This window comes from Pituophis catenifer, unplaced genomic scaffold, assembly GCF_029215685.1.
Source record: "Pituophis catenifer annectens isolate HBS135680 unplaced genomic scaffold, rPitCat1.0.hap2 SCAF_7, whole genome shotgun sequence".
Classification (NCBI taxonomy): Eukaryota; Metazoa; Chordata; class Lepidosauria; order Squamata; family Colubridae; genus Pituophis; species Pituophis catenifer.
Window position 1 is genome coordinate 3,110,309 of NW_027256887.1, and position 15,140 is coordinate 3,125,448.

General features: G+C 44.6%; 1 protein-coding gene across 1 annotated transcript in view; it reads left to right on the forward strand.

Moving 5' to 3' along the window:
- The window catches only part of HGF (hepatocyte growth factor), a 77,559-nt gene that overhangs the window by 27,006 nt on the left and 35,413 nt on the right, over positions 1 to 15,140 (forward strand). The window contains exons 5-8 of the mRNA XM_070947050.1: positions 486 to 628; positions 1,880 to 2,000; positions 8,298 to 8,416; positions 14,267 to 14,441. Coding sequence (XP_070803151.1) covers positions 486 to 628; positions 1,880 to 2,000; positions 8,298 to 8,416; positions 14,267 to 14,441 — 558 coding nt within the window. The remainder of the gene's footprint in view (positions 1 to 485; positions 629 to 1,879; positions 2,001 to 8,297; positions 8,417 to 14,266; positions 14,442 to 15,140) is intronic.

Genomic DNA, 15,140 nt, shown 5'->3' on the forward strand with positions numbered 1-15,140 from the left:
AAGGGATTATGGGATTGTTAAAAGAAGATGAGATAGAGATAGATATGGGTGAAGGTATATATTTATGTATGTATAAAGCATGGGTATATGTGTGTTATTTATTTTATTTTATTTATTTTATTAAATTTCTATACTGCCCTTCTCCTGAAGGACTCAGGGCGGTGAACAGCCAAGAAATAAAACACAGAGATACAAAATTTAAAATAGATTAAAACGGATTAAACAATTTGGCTAAATTTTAAAATATCCCATAATTATATATGTGTTTGGGTAGATATATACTTTCTCTTGAGAGCAGACAATGGATTTTCATTTTTAATGTGGGCCAGTGCGCTCACAATAAAAAATTGGACAGTAAAAGTTATCTATCTAACTAATATGGGTCAAGGAAGCCCTCAGTCAGACCGTTTAATTCGTGAAGTTGGGGAGCTTGAGAGCCAAATGTGCATGCCCTTATACCGTAATGATTATCATTTTAAAACTAGCTTTTTACCTTCGAGCTATCGAGGTAAAGATCTTCAGAGAAACTACTGCCGGAATCCACGAGGAGAGGAAGGGGGCCCTTGGTGTTTTACAAGCGATCCCAAAACACGCCACGAAGCCTGCAAGATCCCTCTCTGCTCGGAAGGTAAGGCTCAGGTGGTTGGGATCGCCTAACTTCAGATCGGGATGACGGTTGGCATCGGGGGGTGGGGGGGAAACATGCTGAGTGTCACGAACATTAGGTCAGCGGTTACTCCTCCCATTGCGCTTTGAGGTTTTCTTTCCTGCATCACTACAACCCCCGTAATCATTTCGTGTGTGTGTGTGTGTGTGTGTGTGTGTGTGTGTGTGTGTTTTAAAAAATTACATTGCAGAATTGAATAGTAGGTTTATAACACTAATAAGGAACAGACCTGGTGTTCAGTTTCTTTTGCTTCTCCCATCTCTTCTGGAAGCAAAAGAGGAGTGAGAACTCACAGAAAATAGGTTGATAATAAAGCACTGGTATTTTGGAGCAGTGTGACTGATATTCAAAATTGGGAGCTCTTTTCTAATATATATATAAAACTACCTTCCCTTCCGTCCCTCTCTCCTTCCTCGTCTTTTCTTCCTTCCTTCCTTCCTCTCTCCCTTCCTCCCTCCCTCCCTCCCTCCACCTTCCCTTCCCTTCCTTCCCTCTCTCTTTCCTTCCCTCTCTTTCCTTCCCTTCCTTCCTTCCCTCTCTCCTTCCTTGTCTTTTCTTCCTTGTGTCTCCTTCCCCTTCCTTCCTTCCTTCCTTCCTCCACCTTCCCTTCCCTCTCTCCACCTTCCCTTCCCTTCCTTCCCTCTCTCTCTCCTTCCTTCCGTTCCTTCCTTGTCTCTTCTTCCCCTTCCTTCCTTCCTCCACCTTCCCTTCCCTCCACCTTCCCTTCCTTCCCTCTCTCTCTCTTTCCTTCACCTTCCCTGTCTCTTCTTCCCCTCCCTCCCTCTCTCCCTTCCTCCACCTTCCTTTCCCTTCCTTCCTTCCATCCCTCTCTTTCCTTCCCTCTCTCTTTCCTTCCCTTCCTTCCTTCCCTCTCTCCTTCCTTGTCTTTTCTTCCTTGTGTCCCCTTCCCCTTCTTTCCTTCCTCCCTCCCTCCTTGTGTCTTCCTTTCCCTTCCTTCCCACTCTCTTTCCTTCCCTCTTTCTTTCCTTCCCTTCCTTCCTTCCCTCTCTCCTTCCTTGTCTTTTCTTCCTTATGTCTCCTTTCCCGTCCTCCCTCCCTCCCTTCCTCCATCTTCCCTTCCCTTCCCTTCCTTCTCTCTCTTTCTCCTTCCTCCCTTCCTCTTCTTCTTCCTCTTCCCCTTCTCCATCCCTTCCCTCCATTGCCTTCCCTTCCCAATCATCTTAGTGAGATTGTTGATTTTCTGCTTTTCAGTTGAGTGCATGACATGCAATGGAGAAGGCTACAGAGGTCCAATGGATCATACCGAAACTGGCAAAGAATGCCAACGTTGGGACCTTCAGAGACCACATAGACATCCTTTTCGTCCAGAGAAGTAAAAAATGCTAATTCTTTCCCCATTTTGATACATGTGTAAAACAGAATGACGTTCAATTTCTGCACCTAGGCATTTTTAGGAAATTAAAGCAATGGCGTACCAAAGAGCACAAGCTCCATCTTTATTATTTCTTTAGCTAAATATAGCTCCACAGACTGGTACCATTCCCCAAGTGAATTCCTCCCAGTGAAGAATGAAAAAAAAAAAGGAAATAATATACATATGGCAAACATTAATTAGCTTCAAAAGAATCTAAGAAGGATGCTTAGGAAGCAACAATGAAGCTTTGTGGAAAATCCCCCATTAGGAAACTATGAGACTGATCGATAAATTGATCCAGTAACTGGAACCAATAGAAATGTTATTTGAGTTCGTTTTTTTAAAAAAAATTGATTTATATGCCGCCCTTCTCCGGAGACTCAGGGTGGCTTACAGTGCGTTAAGCAATAGCCTTCATCCTTTTGTATATTTATACAAAGTCAGCTTATTGCCCCCACAAACTGGGTCCTCAATTTACCTACCTTAGAAAGGATGGAAGGCTGAGTCAACCTTGAGCCTGGTGAGATTCGAACTTACAGTAATTGCAGACAGCTGGTGTTAATCACAATGCTATCAGTCTGCTGAGCCACCAGCAGTTGAATGTTTAACGATGGACCTCTAAGAACAGCGCTTGGACTAGACGAAAATACAGGTCCCAAGTCAAGCTTGAAACCACCCTAAGAAATGGACTTTTGCCAGGAGAACAAATAGGAGGAGGAATTAGACCAGAAATATTATTTTGTAAAGCTTATTTATTACTTTTGTACAGGTGCCACTTATTTTTGTAAATATTCTCCAATAAAGGAGAATATTTGTAGCTCAGGTTTGAAATGCAGGGTCCTTGGTGCTCTCTGAGCTTGGTGTTTTTTTTCACAGATGTTTCATTACCCAAACTGGGTAATATCATCAGTACTAATATGACTAGTGACTAGCACTGATGATGTTACCTAATTGGGTAATGAAACGTCTGCAAGAAACCAACCAAGCTCAGAGGATCCCAGAGTTCTCCTCTTCCTCTTCCTACTCCTCCTCCTCCTCTCTGCACATCCCTCTCCCTTCTAGCACTGTGTTCTGTCCCCGTACCAAGCACACACCCAACCAGCCAGCCGAGGGTTAAATAAACTCTTCAAACACTCAACGTCAGTGATAAGGAACTTGGCAGCAACTCTGTGGCTGCCTGCCAAGAGCTTTTACTCCGATAACACAGACAAAAATACACACAGTTTGAATAGTCCAGTTTGTAATTAAATCCACGGCAAATAGATGTTGTGTCCGAAGGTGCAAGCGCCTCACCAGAGATTAGCTTTGTCCGTCACAGAGTCCGAATGGCCACCACTCTCCCTTTTATAGCCTGTGGGGTGTGGTCCAGTGACTTAGCTTAATCTCTGGCACGCCTCCTTTTCTGCTGCTCACGCTTGTCTCTCCGACGCTGGCATGGGTCCAACCACAATGTTTCTTCATCACTATCCAAAACACCTGGCTCCTGGCCAATCTCTTCTCCTTCGGGAGACACCTGAGGCATTGCCAGAGAGGAGGGTCCTGAAGAGGGAGGCCTGGCCGTCTCCTCTCCTTCATGTTCGGAGCCTTCTTCCTCTGATAAGATAGGCTCGGAGGACGGAGTCACAACACACTGATGATGTTAACTAGTTGGGTCATGAAACATCTGCAAGAAACCAACTAAGCTCAGAGAGTACCAAGGACCCCTTGTTTGGTAAAGTTCTCCGAAAAGGCTGTTGCAATCTCTACATACATTTCCATCTGTCAAAGATGAGCCCAAGCTAATGATCATCCCTTATAGTTATTTTATTAATTGATTCATCTCATCTCATAAAGTCTAGGAACTCCACCCCGTGCTGAATTTTATCTGATGCCATTTTCTCTGAAGAGAATTTGAGACGGGCACCTCCACCTTAAAAAAAGATTTTCAGTTAATATTAATTATACCACCAGAAAGAAATCTCTTTTAAGCTGGCACCCACGAAGAGCCTCATTAAAGGCAAGGGAGGCAAATTATTATTCAGATAGCTGGGATTTTAATAAAATAAAGGGAAAGAGGGCATTCGCAGAAAGGTTCAGGAAGGAGAGCTTAAAATTAACTTGAAAGAAGCCACTTTATCAGAGATACCGAAATAACTCTCATTATTAATGATCTTAACTTTCTATATAAATCTCTGTAGAAATACTTCAACTTTCATCTTGTCAAATGTTGGGTTCTCTGCTTATGAAAGTTACAAGAAGTTCCGGCCAAATGGGATAATCTGTATTTAATTTTTTATTTACTTCTTCCCTATCAACTTTAAAAGCAGAACAGGTTTTCAAGAATGACTAAATTCTCCGTCTTCTATTTGCCTGAAGGCCAAAGTGAGATCCAGCGATAGTGTAGGAAGACTAGAAGTTAGGGCTCCTTGTTGCTCTCTGAGCTTGGATGTATTCTTGCAGATATTTCATGATCCATCTAGGTAACATCATCAGTTCTAGAAGGGAGTGAGGTTTGTGGAGAGGAGGAGGAGGAGGAGGAGATAGGACAAGAGGTTGAGGAGGAGATAGGAGGAAGAGGAAGCGGAGGGGGAAGAGGAGGAGGAGGAAGAGGAAGAGGAGCAGCAAGACAACTGTGGTGTCCTTGGTGCTCTCTGAGCTTGAATATTTTCTTGCAGATGTTTCCTGACCCATCTAGGGAACATCATCTGTTCTAGAAGGGAGTGGGGTTTGTGGAGAGGAGGAGGTGGAGATAGAAGGAGGAGGGGAGGAGGAGGAAAAGAAGGAGGAGGAAGAGGAAGAGGAAGGGGGAAGAGGACGACAACTGTGGTATCCTTGATGCTCTCTGAGCTTGGATGTTTTCTTGCAGATGTTTCATGACCCATCTAGGTAACATCATCAATTCTAGAAGGGGAGTGGGGTTTGTGGAGAGGAGGAGGAGGAGGAGAGGCAGGAGGAGGAAGGGGAGGAGGACAACTGTGGGATCCTTGGTGCTCTCTGAGGTTGGTTGTTTTCTTGCAGATATTTCATGATCCATCTAGGTAACATCATCAGTTCTAGAAGGGAGTGAGGTTTGTGGAGAGGAGGAGGAGAGGGAGGAGATAGGACAAGAGGAAGAGGAGGAGATAGGAGGAAGAGGAGGAAGAGGTTTGGTTGCAAGGACATCATAATCACGTTGAGCTTCGTCTCTTAAAGGGAACAGAATTCTGCAGTGATCAAATAAGTTTGAGGAAGAGATATTTTTTTGAGGAGAAAAAGAACTTTCTCCAGTAGGCTAATTGTAAATTAGGGGTTTTAATCTTCCGGTAAGGACCACATCGATAGAAATTCTTAAAAGGCCTCCACTCAAAGATAGTTGCATTGTGTCTTCCTTTAAATTTAATCTAACCTTCCCCTGCCAGGAGACTAGAAATAATAAACTTAAAACCAACAAACAAGGAGTTCTAAATGAATAATGGAAAGCTATTCATCCAAGAAGCTTGTAAGTCCACCACCTCTTGATTTCCTTCACAAATAATTAAGGAAAGGGTATGGAGATTAATTAGAAGCAGGGAGCGGGGAAAAAAAATGACCCTAACAAGATACAGGAGGGCAAAGGGAAATTTAATTTCTTCTTGACTTGTTCCCTACAGTGACTGGAAATGAGGGCATGACCTCGAAATACGCTGGCTCCTAAAAATAGAACTTGGGTTTGTTGAACATAGCTTTGAACCCAGGGCCGTTGAACTAAAGAATCCCTTTTGTTTAAGGAGCCTGCCATCCCGTGAAAATGTTTACGTTGCTCGCACTTAATTGGGCCATCGGAAGGATGCCAATTAAGGCTAGTGTGTCACGGAATGGACCCTAATGGGGAGAAATGACCCAATTAGCAGATTGACCTCGCCCCGGATGGTCTACAGCCTATCGAAAGAGGTCCTTTAGTCAAGATAGGATTTCTGCTGAGGGATCTCTTCGTGACCATAAACCTCCTGTCATTCAGTAGCTCACATGTTTGGACTCTTCTCTCGGTTGGGGGTCATGGGGGGGATTGTATCTATTCTTCTGTGAGTTGAGAGTCATTGCGGGGAATGTATCTACTCTGAGTTGGGGGTTATTGGGGGGATTGTATCTATTCATGTCTGGGTTAGGGGGGTCATTGGGGAATGTATCTATTCCTCTTTGGGTTGGGGGTCATTGGGGAATGTATCTATTCCTCTTTGGGTTGGGGGTCATTGGGGAATGTATCTATTCCTCTGGGTTGGGGGTCATTGGAGGGGATTATATCTATTCTTCTGTGAGTTGGGAGTTGTTGGGGAGATTGTATCTATTCTTCTCTGGGTTCTGGGTTGGGGGTCTTTGGGGGAATGTATTCTTCTATGAGTTGGGGGTCATTGGGGGGAAATTGAATCTATTCTTCTCTGGGTTGGGGGTCATTGGGGGGAATGTATCTACTCTGAGTTGGGGGGTTATTTGAGGCATTGTATCTATTCATGTCTGGGTTAGGGGGGTCATTGGGGAATGTATCTATTCCTCTTTGGGTTGGGGGGTCATTGGGGAATGTATCTATTCCTCTTTGGGTTGGGGGTCATTGGGGAATGTATCTATTCCTCTTTGGGTTGGGGGGGTCATTGGGGAATGTATCTATTCCTCTTTGGGTTGGGGGTCATTGGGGAATGTATCTATTCCTCTGGGTTGGGGGTCATTGGAGGGGATTATATCTATTCTTCTGTGAGTTGGGAGTTGTTGGGGAGATTGTATCTATTCTTCTCTGGGTTCTGGGTTGGGGGTCTTTGGGGGAATGTATTCTTCTATGAGTTGGGGGTCATTGGGGGGAAATTGAATCTATTCTTCTCTGGGTTGGGGGTCATTGGGGGGAATGTATCTACTCTGAGTTGGGGGGTTATTTGAGGCATTGTATCTATTCATGTCTGGGTTAGGGGGGTCATTGGGGAATGTATCTATTCCACTTTGGGTTGGGGGGTCATTGGGGAATGTATCTATTCCTCTTTGGGTTGGGGGTCATTGGGGAATGTATCTATTCCTCTTTGGGTTGGGGGGGTCATTGGGGAATGTATCTATTCCTCTTTGGGTTGGGGGTCATTGGAGGGGATTATATCTATTCTTCTGTGAGTTGGGAGTTGTTGGGGAGATTGTATCTATTCTTCTCTGGGTTCTGGGTTGGGGGTCTTTGGGGGAATGTATTCTTCTATGAGTTGGGGGTCATTGGGGGGAAATTGAATCTATTCTTCTCTGGGTTGGGGGTCATTGGGGGGAATGTATCTACTCTGAGTTGGGGGGTTATTTGAGGCATTGTATCTATTCATGTCTGGGTTAGGGGGGTCATTGGGGAATGTATCTATTCCTCTTTGGGTTGGGGGGGTCATTGGGGAATGTATCTATTCCTCTTTGGGTTGGGGGTCATTGGGGAATGTATCTATTCCTCTTTGGGTTGGGGGTCATTGGAGGGGATTATATCTATTCTTCTGTGAGTTGGGAGTTGTTGGGGAGATTGTATCTATTCTTCTCTGGGTTCTGGGTTGGGGGTCTTTGGAGGAATGTATTCTTCTATGAGTTGGGGGGTCATTGGGGGGAAATTGTATCTATTCTTCTCTGGGTTGGGGTCATTGGGGGAATGTATCTATTCTGAGTTGGGTTATTTGGGGCATTGTATCTATTCATGTCTGGGTTGGGGGGGGTCATTGGGGAATGTATCTATTCCTCTTTGGGTTGGGGGTCATTGGGGGGAATGTATTCTTCTCTAAGTTGGGAGTCATTGGGGGGATTGTAGCTATTCTTCTCTGAGTTGGGGTCATTGGGTGGGAATGTATCTATTTTGTGGGTTGGGGGTCATGGGGGGAATGTATTCTTCTCTAAGTTGGGAGTCATTGGGGGGATTGTAGCTATTCTTCTCTGAGTTGGGGTCATTGGGTGGGAATGTATCTATTTTGTGGGTTGGGGGTCATGGGGGGAATGTATTCTTCTCTAAGTTGGGAGTCATTGGGGGGATTGTAGCTATTCTTCTCTGAGTTGGGGTCATTGGGTGGGAATGTATCTATTCTGTGGGTTGGGGGTCATTGGGATTGTATCTATTCTTCTATGAGCTGGGGGTCATTGGGGGGATTGTATCTATTCTTCTACGAGTTGAGGGTCATTGGGATTGTATTCTTCTATGGGTTGGGGGTCATTGGGATTGTATTCTTCTATGGGTTGGGGGTCATTGGGGGGGGAAATGTATCTTGTATCTGCTTGTCTTCTCCTGGCAGCTGTCTCAGTTAACATGCTCGTTGGTGTGGTTTACAGATACCCCGACAAAGGCTTTGATGATAACTATTGCCGAAATCCGGATGGTAAACCGAGGCCGTGGTGTTACACCCTTGACCCAAACACCCCCTGGGAGTTTTGCTCAATTAAAACATGCGGTGAGTTGAACATCAGCCTGCTTTCTTGAAAGATTTCGTTTCTTTTCTTTTCCAAAGTCCAGATGTCAAGAATGTCCTTGGGATAAGGACGATGCTGAATTGCATGCTGACTCAGGTTTAATTTTGTAAAGTCTTGTCTTCTGGGATGTTTACCTTGTGTTGACACTAAGGGTGACATGACAGAAGTCTTCCAGTATTTGGGGGGCTGCCACAAAGAGGAGGAGATCAACTTATTTTCCAAAGCACCAGAGGGCAGGACAGGAAACAATGGAGGGAAATCCATCAAGGAGAGAAACAACCTGGAATTAAGGAGAAACTTCCTAACAGTGAGAACAATTAATCAGTGAAACAGCTTTTCTCCAGAAGTTGTGGATGCTCCATCACTGGAGGCTTTTATTTATTTATTTTTTAATTTTAAATATTTTATTAGTTTTAAAAGTATATAGATCAAGGAACAGATTACTTATTAACTTGACTTAGACGTAAATGTTAGAAACCAGAGACATTGAGCAATGTCCATTTTTTTTACTTTTAACGCTGGAGGCTTTTAAGAAGAAAACTGGAAAACCACTTGTCTGCAATGGCATAGGGTCTCCTGCTTGAGCAGGGGGTTGGACTAGATGACCTCCAAGGTCCCTTCCAACTCTGTTATTCGGTTAAAATAGAACAAACCAGTATGCCGGATCCCTGATTCAGCTTTGCATCTGTCCAGCAAATGCTGAATTTTCCCATGCCGTCTATCAACAAGTTATGGAAGTAGCAAAAAAAAAAAAAAAAATCTGAGAAGCAATTGTTACACGCCTTGTCTAACAGGTGTTACTTTTATGCTAGCTGTTAACATGTAAAACCGAAGTTGGAAGACTTCTCTTGGGAACACGAACATCTGCTGCCTTTATAAGATGTCTGGATACGATGTACCTCAGTGTTTTAACTTCTAAAACAGTGATGGCTAACCTTTTTGCCATCACATGCCAAAAGTGGGGGGAACATGGGGGGGGTTGTGCATGCATGTGCCCACACCCAGAAGAAGTAGAAGAGGAAGAGGAAGAGGAAGAGGAAGAGGAAGAAGAAGAAGAAGAAGAAGAAGAAGAAGAAGAAGAAGAAGAAGAAGAAGAAGAAGAAGGAGGAAGAAAGAAGACAACAGACAGGATATGGATGGATAGATGATTGATAGAAAGATAAATGACAGATAGGTATAGATAGATGAAAGAGAGGGAGGGAGGGAGGGAGAAATAAATTAGAGAGAGGGTGGAGGGTAGATGATAGTGAGTGAGTGAGAGAAATAGAGATAGAGAAGATGGATGGATGGATAGATAGATAGATAGATGATAGATGATAGATAGATAGATAGATAGATAGATAGATAGATAGATAGATGCCACTGCAATGAGAGCTCATTCATGAATTAATCAGTCTGTGATGTATATCTGGATAGATGATTGATAGACATAGATAAATGACAGATATAGATAGATGAGAGGGTGGGAAAAATAGAGATGATAGATAGATAGATAGAGATAGATAGATAGATAGATAGATAGATAGACAGACAGACAGACAGACAGACAGACAGACAGACAGACAGACAGACAGACAGACAGACGCATTGCAGTGAGAGCTCATTCATGAATTAAGCAGACAAGCAGACAAAAATCTGACGTTGGAGCCAAACCTGCGTTTACAATGTTGTATTCCATTACACAATATGGGATGACAATTCTTATTGCATTTTTTTCCCTTCTGTGAGTCATATCCAGAATAGAACAATCAAATTCACATGATTGGAATTGTCCAGTTCCTGTCCAATTACCCCCGGAGTTTCTGTTCATTGCAGGAGAAATGCCGTTTGACTCTATGGTTGCCAATAATAGTAATAATAGTAATAGTAATAATAGTAATAATAATAATAATAATAATAATAATAATAATAATAATAATAATAATAATATCAGGATTCAGGTAGCTCCTTTCCCGTCTAACAAGCCTTATTAAAAGGCAGAATCTTTCATAAGCCTCAGTTCACCCTGTCAGATGCGTAGAGTTGCTAGGCCGAGGTAGGATTTAAATTGGACTATGGGGAGGGAAGGGAGTGGAAGGGATCAAGAGAACTGCCGAACTGCATATATCAAAACTCTTCAGGTCAACTCGGGAGGCCTCAACCAACCCAATGGGCTTTTAAAACAGTACAATTGTTAATTCATAAGGTAGTTATGGAAATTTTTCCAACCAGTTCTTAGTTAACAACTGGTTCTCTGCCCTAATGTCGGTGTGGATGGGTGTGGCCATGGTGGGCGTGGCCAGGGGTGTGTGACAGGTAGCACTCGGCCTCCTGCACCCCTTGGGAGCAAAAACGGGCCGTGTGGGGAGGGACGCAGTGCCCCCCCCCATTTTGGGCCTAGTAGACCTCCCTACAGCCTCCTGGGAGCAAAACTGTGCAGCAGCGGGGCGTCACACCCCCCCCCCACACACAAGCCCCATTTTGGGCCTAGTAGGCCTCCCTGCACTTACCTGGGAGCCAAAATGGGGTGCATGGGGACTCCTGGAAGGGGCGGGCAGGGGAGGGGCCAGCCAGCAATTTAACTACCAGTTTTCCCAAACCGGCTGAATCCTACCACTGCTCCCAGTGCCATATTTGGTCAACTTGAGATTTCCTTGTGGAATGTCTTTCTGTGGGTTTTTCTGGAAATATGTGAAGGAGCCATTGTTCTCTTCGTCTCCTGCCTGAGAGGGAGAGGGAGAAGGAGGAGGAAGAGGAGAAAGAGAAACATTTAAAACTCCAGAAAAACAGATCTCACCTAAAAGTGTGTTGATCTTGTAAACTCTTGAGAATCAAGGTGGAATTATTATTATTATTATTTTTTAATTCTTCCTGTTGCAGACTGAGTTGGGAATTCAGAAGCTTTTAAACACACCGATCATTCTTTACCATTAACTCTCCTTAGGAAATGAGGCTGAACAATCTTGGCAGGAAATTATGCAAAACCACCGTGATAAAGCATTTATATGCATTTGGGGAAAGATAAAACTGAGCCTCAGAGGAAAGCATCGATATGCTGCAAAGGGTCTTGATACACGTGAAGGGAGCGGGTGCACTTCCTTAAAATAGCAACAGGAGTACGTCATCCTTCTCTGTAGCAGGATTTGGTTTTTATTGATCGTTTTCCCCCCATTGATGGCTGCGTCTTACTCCTTCTATATCATTGCATAAACACTAGTGTACCACCAGTGTAAAGTATATTCTGGTCACCACAATATAAAAAAAAGATGTTGAGACTTTGGAAAGTGTGAAGAGAAGAGCAACAAGAATGATTAGGGGACTGGAGGCTAAATCAAATGAAGAAGAATTGCAGGATTTAGGTATATTTAGTTCAGGGGTCAGCAACCCGTGGCTCTGGAGCCGCATGTGGCTCTTTCATCCCTCTGCTGCGGCTCCCTGTTGCCGGTCGGCTCCACAATTGATAGGACTTTCGGTTAGGACAGATAAGAGGAAAAAGGATGCCGTGCTAGGAAGAGACTCTATGGTGGGGGAATCGGACTTCTGGTCGGCAGAGGAAAAAGGATGCCATGCTAGGAGGAGACTCTATGGTGGGGGAATCGGACTTCCGGTCGGCAGAGGAAAAACGATGCCACGCTAGGAGGAGACTCTATGGTGGGGGAATCGGACTTCCGGTCGGCAGAGGAAAAAGGATGCCACGCTAGGAGGAGACTCTATGGTGGGGGAACCGGACTTCTGGTTGGCTCCAGAATTGAATGGGGGGCTTCCGGTTAGGACCTTTGTGGCTCTTTGAGTGTTTAAGATTGCCGACCCCTAGTCTAGTTTAATGGAAAAAAGGACTAGTGGGGAGATGATAGCAATCTTCCAGTATTTGAGGGGCTGCCCCAAAGAAGAGGGGGTCAACCTATTCGCCAAAGCACTTGAAGGCAGGACAAGAAACTGTAGCAGATTTTCTGCTCTTTCCTTACTTACAACTACTGCGTTCTTATTATATATTATTAAGGCTTGCTCTGATATTTATATATGCAGAGCCTTGGGTTCTATCAATATTTTAAATGATCAGCGATGTTGTGAGAAACTTCAGCAAAGACCTATCTGACGAACGTGTCTCTTTCTAACTCTCATTTTCAAGGATCCCATGATAAACCTTCTCTTAAGACTGCAGAATGCTCCAAAAAGATCTTTACTCCCAGCAAATGGGCTGTTTCTTCCAAAGATACTGCTCCGTGGAGAATTTTTTATATATCAGATCTTGCAGAAGCTGGGCTGTTCTTCCACGTGCATAAACATTAGCTTAATCACTCTTTCAGAATATTAATTTCAAGGAGTTCTTTGATGAGTTACTTCCGTACGACAGAGATCCAAGTTTTGCAAAGTTACCCAAAGAGGAATTCAGGACTTTAAAATTTTGCACAGTCTATTTCTTTGAACTCAAGGGAGAGAGATATGTTTAATATGTTTGCTTTGTGTAGGATTGAGGTTATGGTCGCAAATGTTACTCCTGAAGGATTCCTGTTCTGACCTAGGCTTCCTTAGAAAGTATAAAGCACAATCTTAGTCCCGGAAAACCTCTTTTATTTATTCGACTGCAAATTACTTTCATTTACAGTCCGCAAGGCTTGATAAACAGTCTTTCAGAGGAAGTTTATCAACACCCACCTATCTCACATGGAACGCTGCCAGAGAGCTAATTTCCAGATGCAGGGCAAGGCCAAACTTGGCACGGAGTCACAAACAGAATTTTCACATCTTGAATCAGCCAGATGAACTAATTGCTTCCTGCAAAAGCTCACGTCCCATTTGCTCTTTTTTATATTTTATGGGAGGGGCGAATCATCTCCAAGCCTTACTCTCAAGTTGACCCTGTTTTCTTAATTGTTCTTGTTGTCTGGCAGTTCTACGCATGCGCACACTGGGAACAGGCTCCCACTGTTCTTCTGTCTCGCTATGGTCAGACTCCGGAGGCTGCACATAACTATCAGATGGCCTTGGCCCCCTCTCTGCCTCCAATGCAGAGCTCTCTTCTGAGTTTTCCACAGCCCACAGACTGGCCCAAGTTCCTCCCCAACCTCCTCACTGTCCGACTCTGCTGCCAGCTCCACTGGCCACTGGCGGGCCACAACAGATTCCTTTGCACCAGCTTCATGTGTAAATGCTGATCAGTGTGGCCAGTTAAACATTTGGGATTGATTATTCTCAAGCAGGCACATAATTCCGTTAATTTCCTACATTTTGAAGTGGGAGTCCTTAATCCCCCAAAACACAAACAGAGCCCTCATAGAAAGTGTCCTGTCCCCATCGGAGCCTGAATCCATGGAGGAGGACTAGTAGGAACTGGGGCTAATGGAGGTCGAGGGGGTGGTCTCATTTGCTTCGGAGGAATGCGGGGAGGAGCAGGATGAGTCAGCCCAGGGCCCCTCAGGATTGGGACAGCTTGTTAGCAGGGAGAAATGGGGGCAGGATGACCGAGGGAGGGCAGGCAGTAGAAATGAGGAGTGATGGAATTCAGGCGATGAGCAAGGACTGCCCCCTCCTGATCCCTGAGCACGGAGAGTGGAGAGGAGGTGGGAACAATGCAGGTTGACCCGACAACTCGGGAGGAGAGTGCCCTGCCCCTTTTCACAAGGCACACCTGGGGACTGAGACTTAAAGAGATGCTGTGGGGAGGGGCGTTTGTCGGGAACAAATACTGAATTTGTGGAGTTTTGTGTGCCGTTGCTGACATCTGACATTTGCAGGACTCCTTGCCTTCTTCCTTGCTTCATGGACTCATTGCTTCTTCCTTGCTTCATAGGTTCTAGGCCACCACACCACTCATCAGAAAGAAACAATCGTTGTCCTTTTTCTTTTTCTAGCTCAGAATGTGGTGCGTAGCTCCTCGGCGGTTATTGAAACAACCGAGTGCATACAAGGACAAGGCGAAGGCTACAGGGGTACCGTGAACACCATCTGGAGTGGGATTGAATGCCAACGCTGGGACTCTCAGGTGCCTCACCAACATAACTTCACGCGGGAGAACTTTAAGTGCAAGTGAGTAACACAACTTTGATAAGAGCGATTGACCTCAATATGGAGAACAATCGTTAAGGTTTCCAACCCCAAGGGCAAAAATTAGTGCCGTTATGTCTTTCGGAACTCTCTTGTCAACACACTTCTTTAACAAGTTGACCAATGGAGGGTGGTGGCTTACAAGGTTAGAATGCATGGCTCGCGTTCGAAACCCGTTGTGTTGCGAGTTCCTGTCACAAGCTCCAGCTCCTGCTAACCTCCAGTTCAAAAGTGGGTGGCCGCGAGCAGATTTATGGGCACTACTTCAATGGGTAACTTCATGGGGATGTGAAAGGAACCCCCCAACTGGGCACCCTCCGGGTAACAGTGACATCACTGACAAATCCTTTTGCCACATTGGTTAAGTGAATCACTGCGGTTGTTGAGTGACACGGGAATAAAAACCCAAATTGATACGTCATTTGTGCTGTAGGAGACAAATTCTCTCCAGGTGTTGTATCTGTTGGGAGGCTGACCTCCAGTTGTTTCTTGTGTAGTGTTTTAACATTATGGATTTGTTGATTGATCCAATTTGCAATCTTTGTGGGTTATTTGGTGTAGGGCAATAATATCGGCAGAAATATGTTGTATTCTCTGAATCCATGTCTGACAAGTTCCTTGAGCAGATGACTGTTGTGGCCTGCCAGTGGAGATGGCAACAGAGTAGGACAGTGAGGAGGT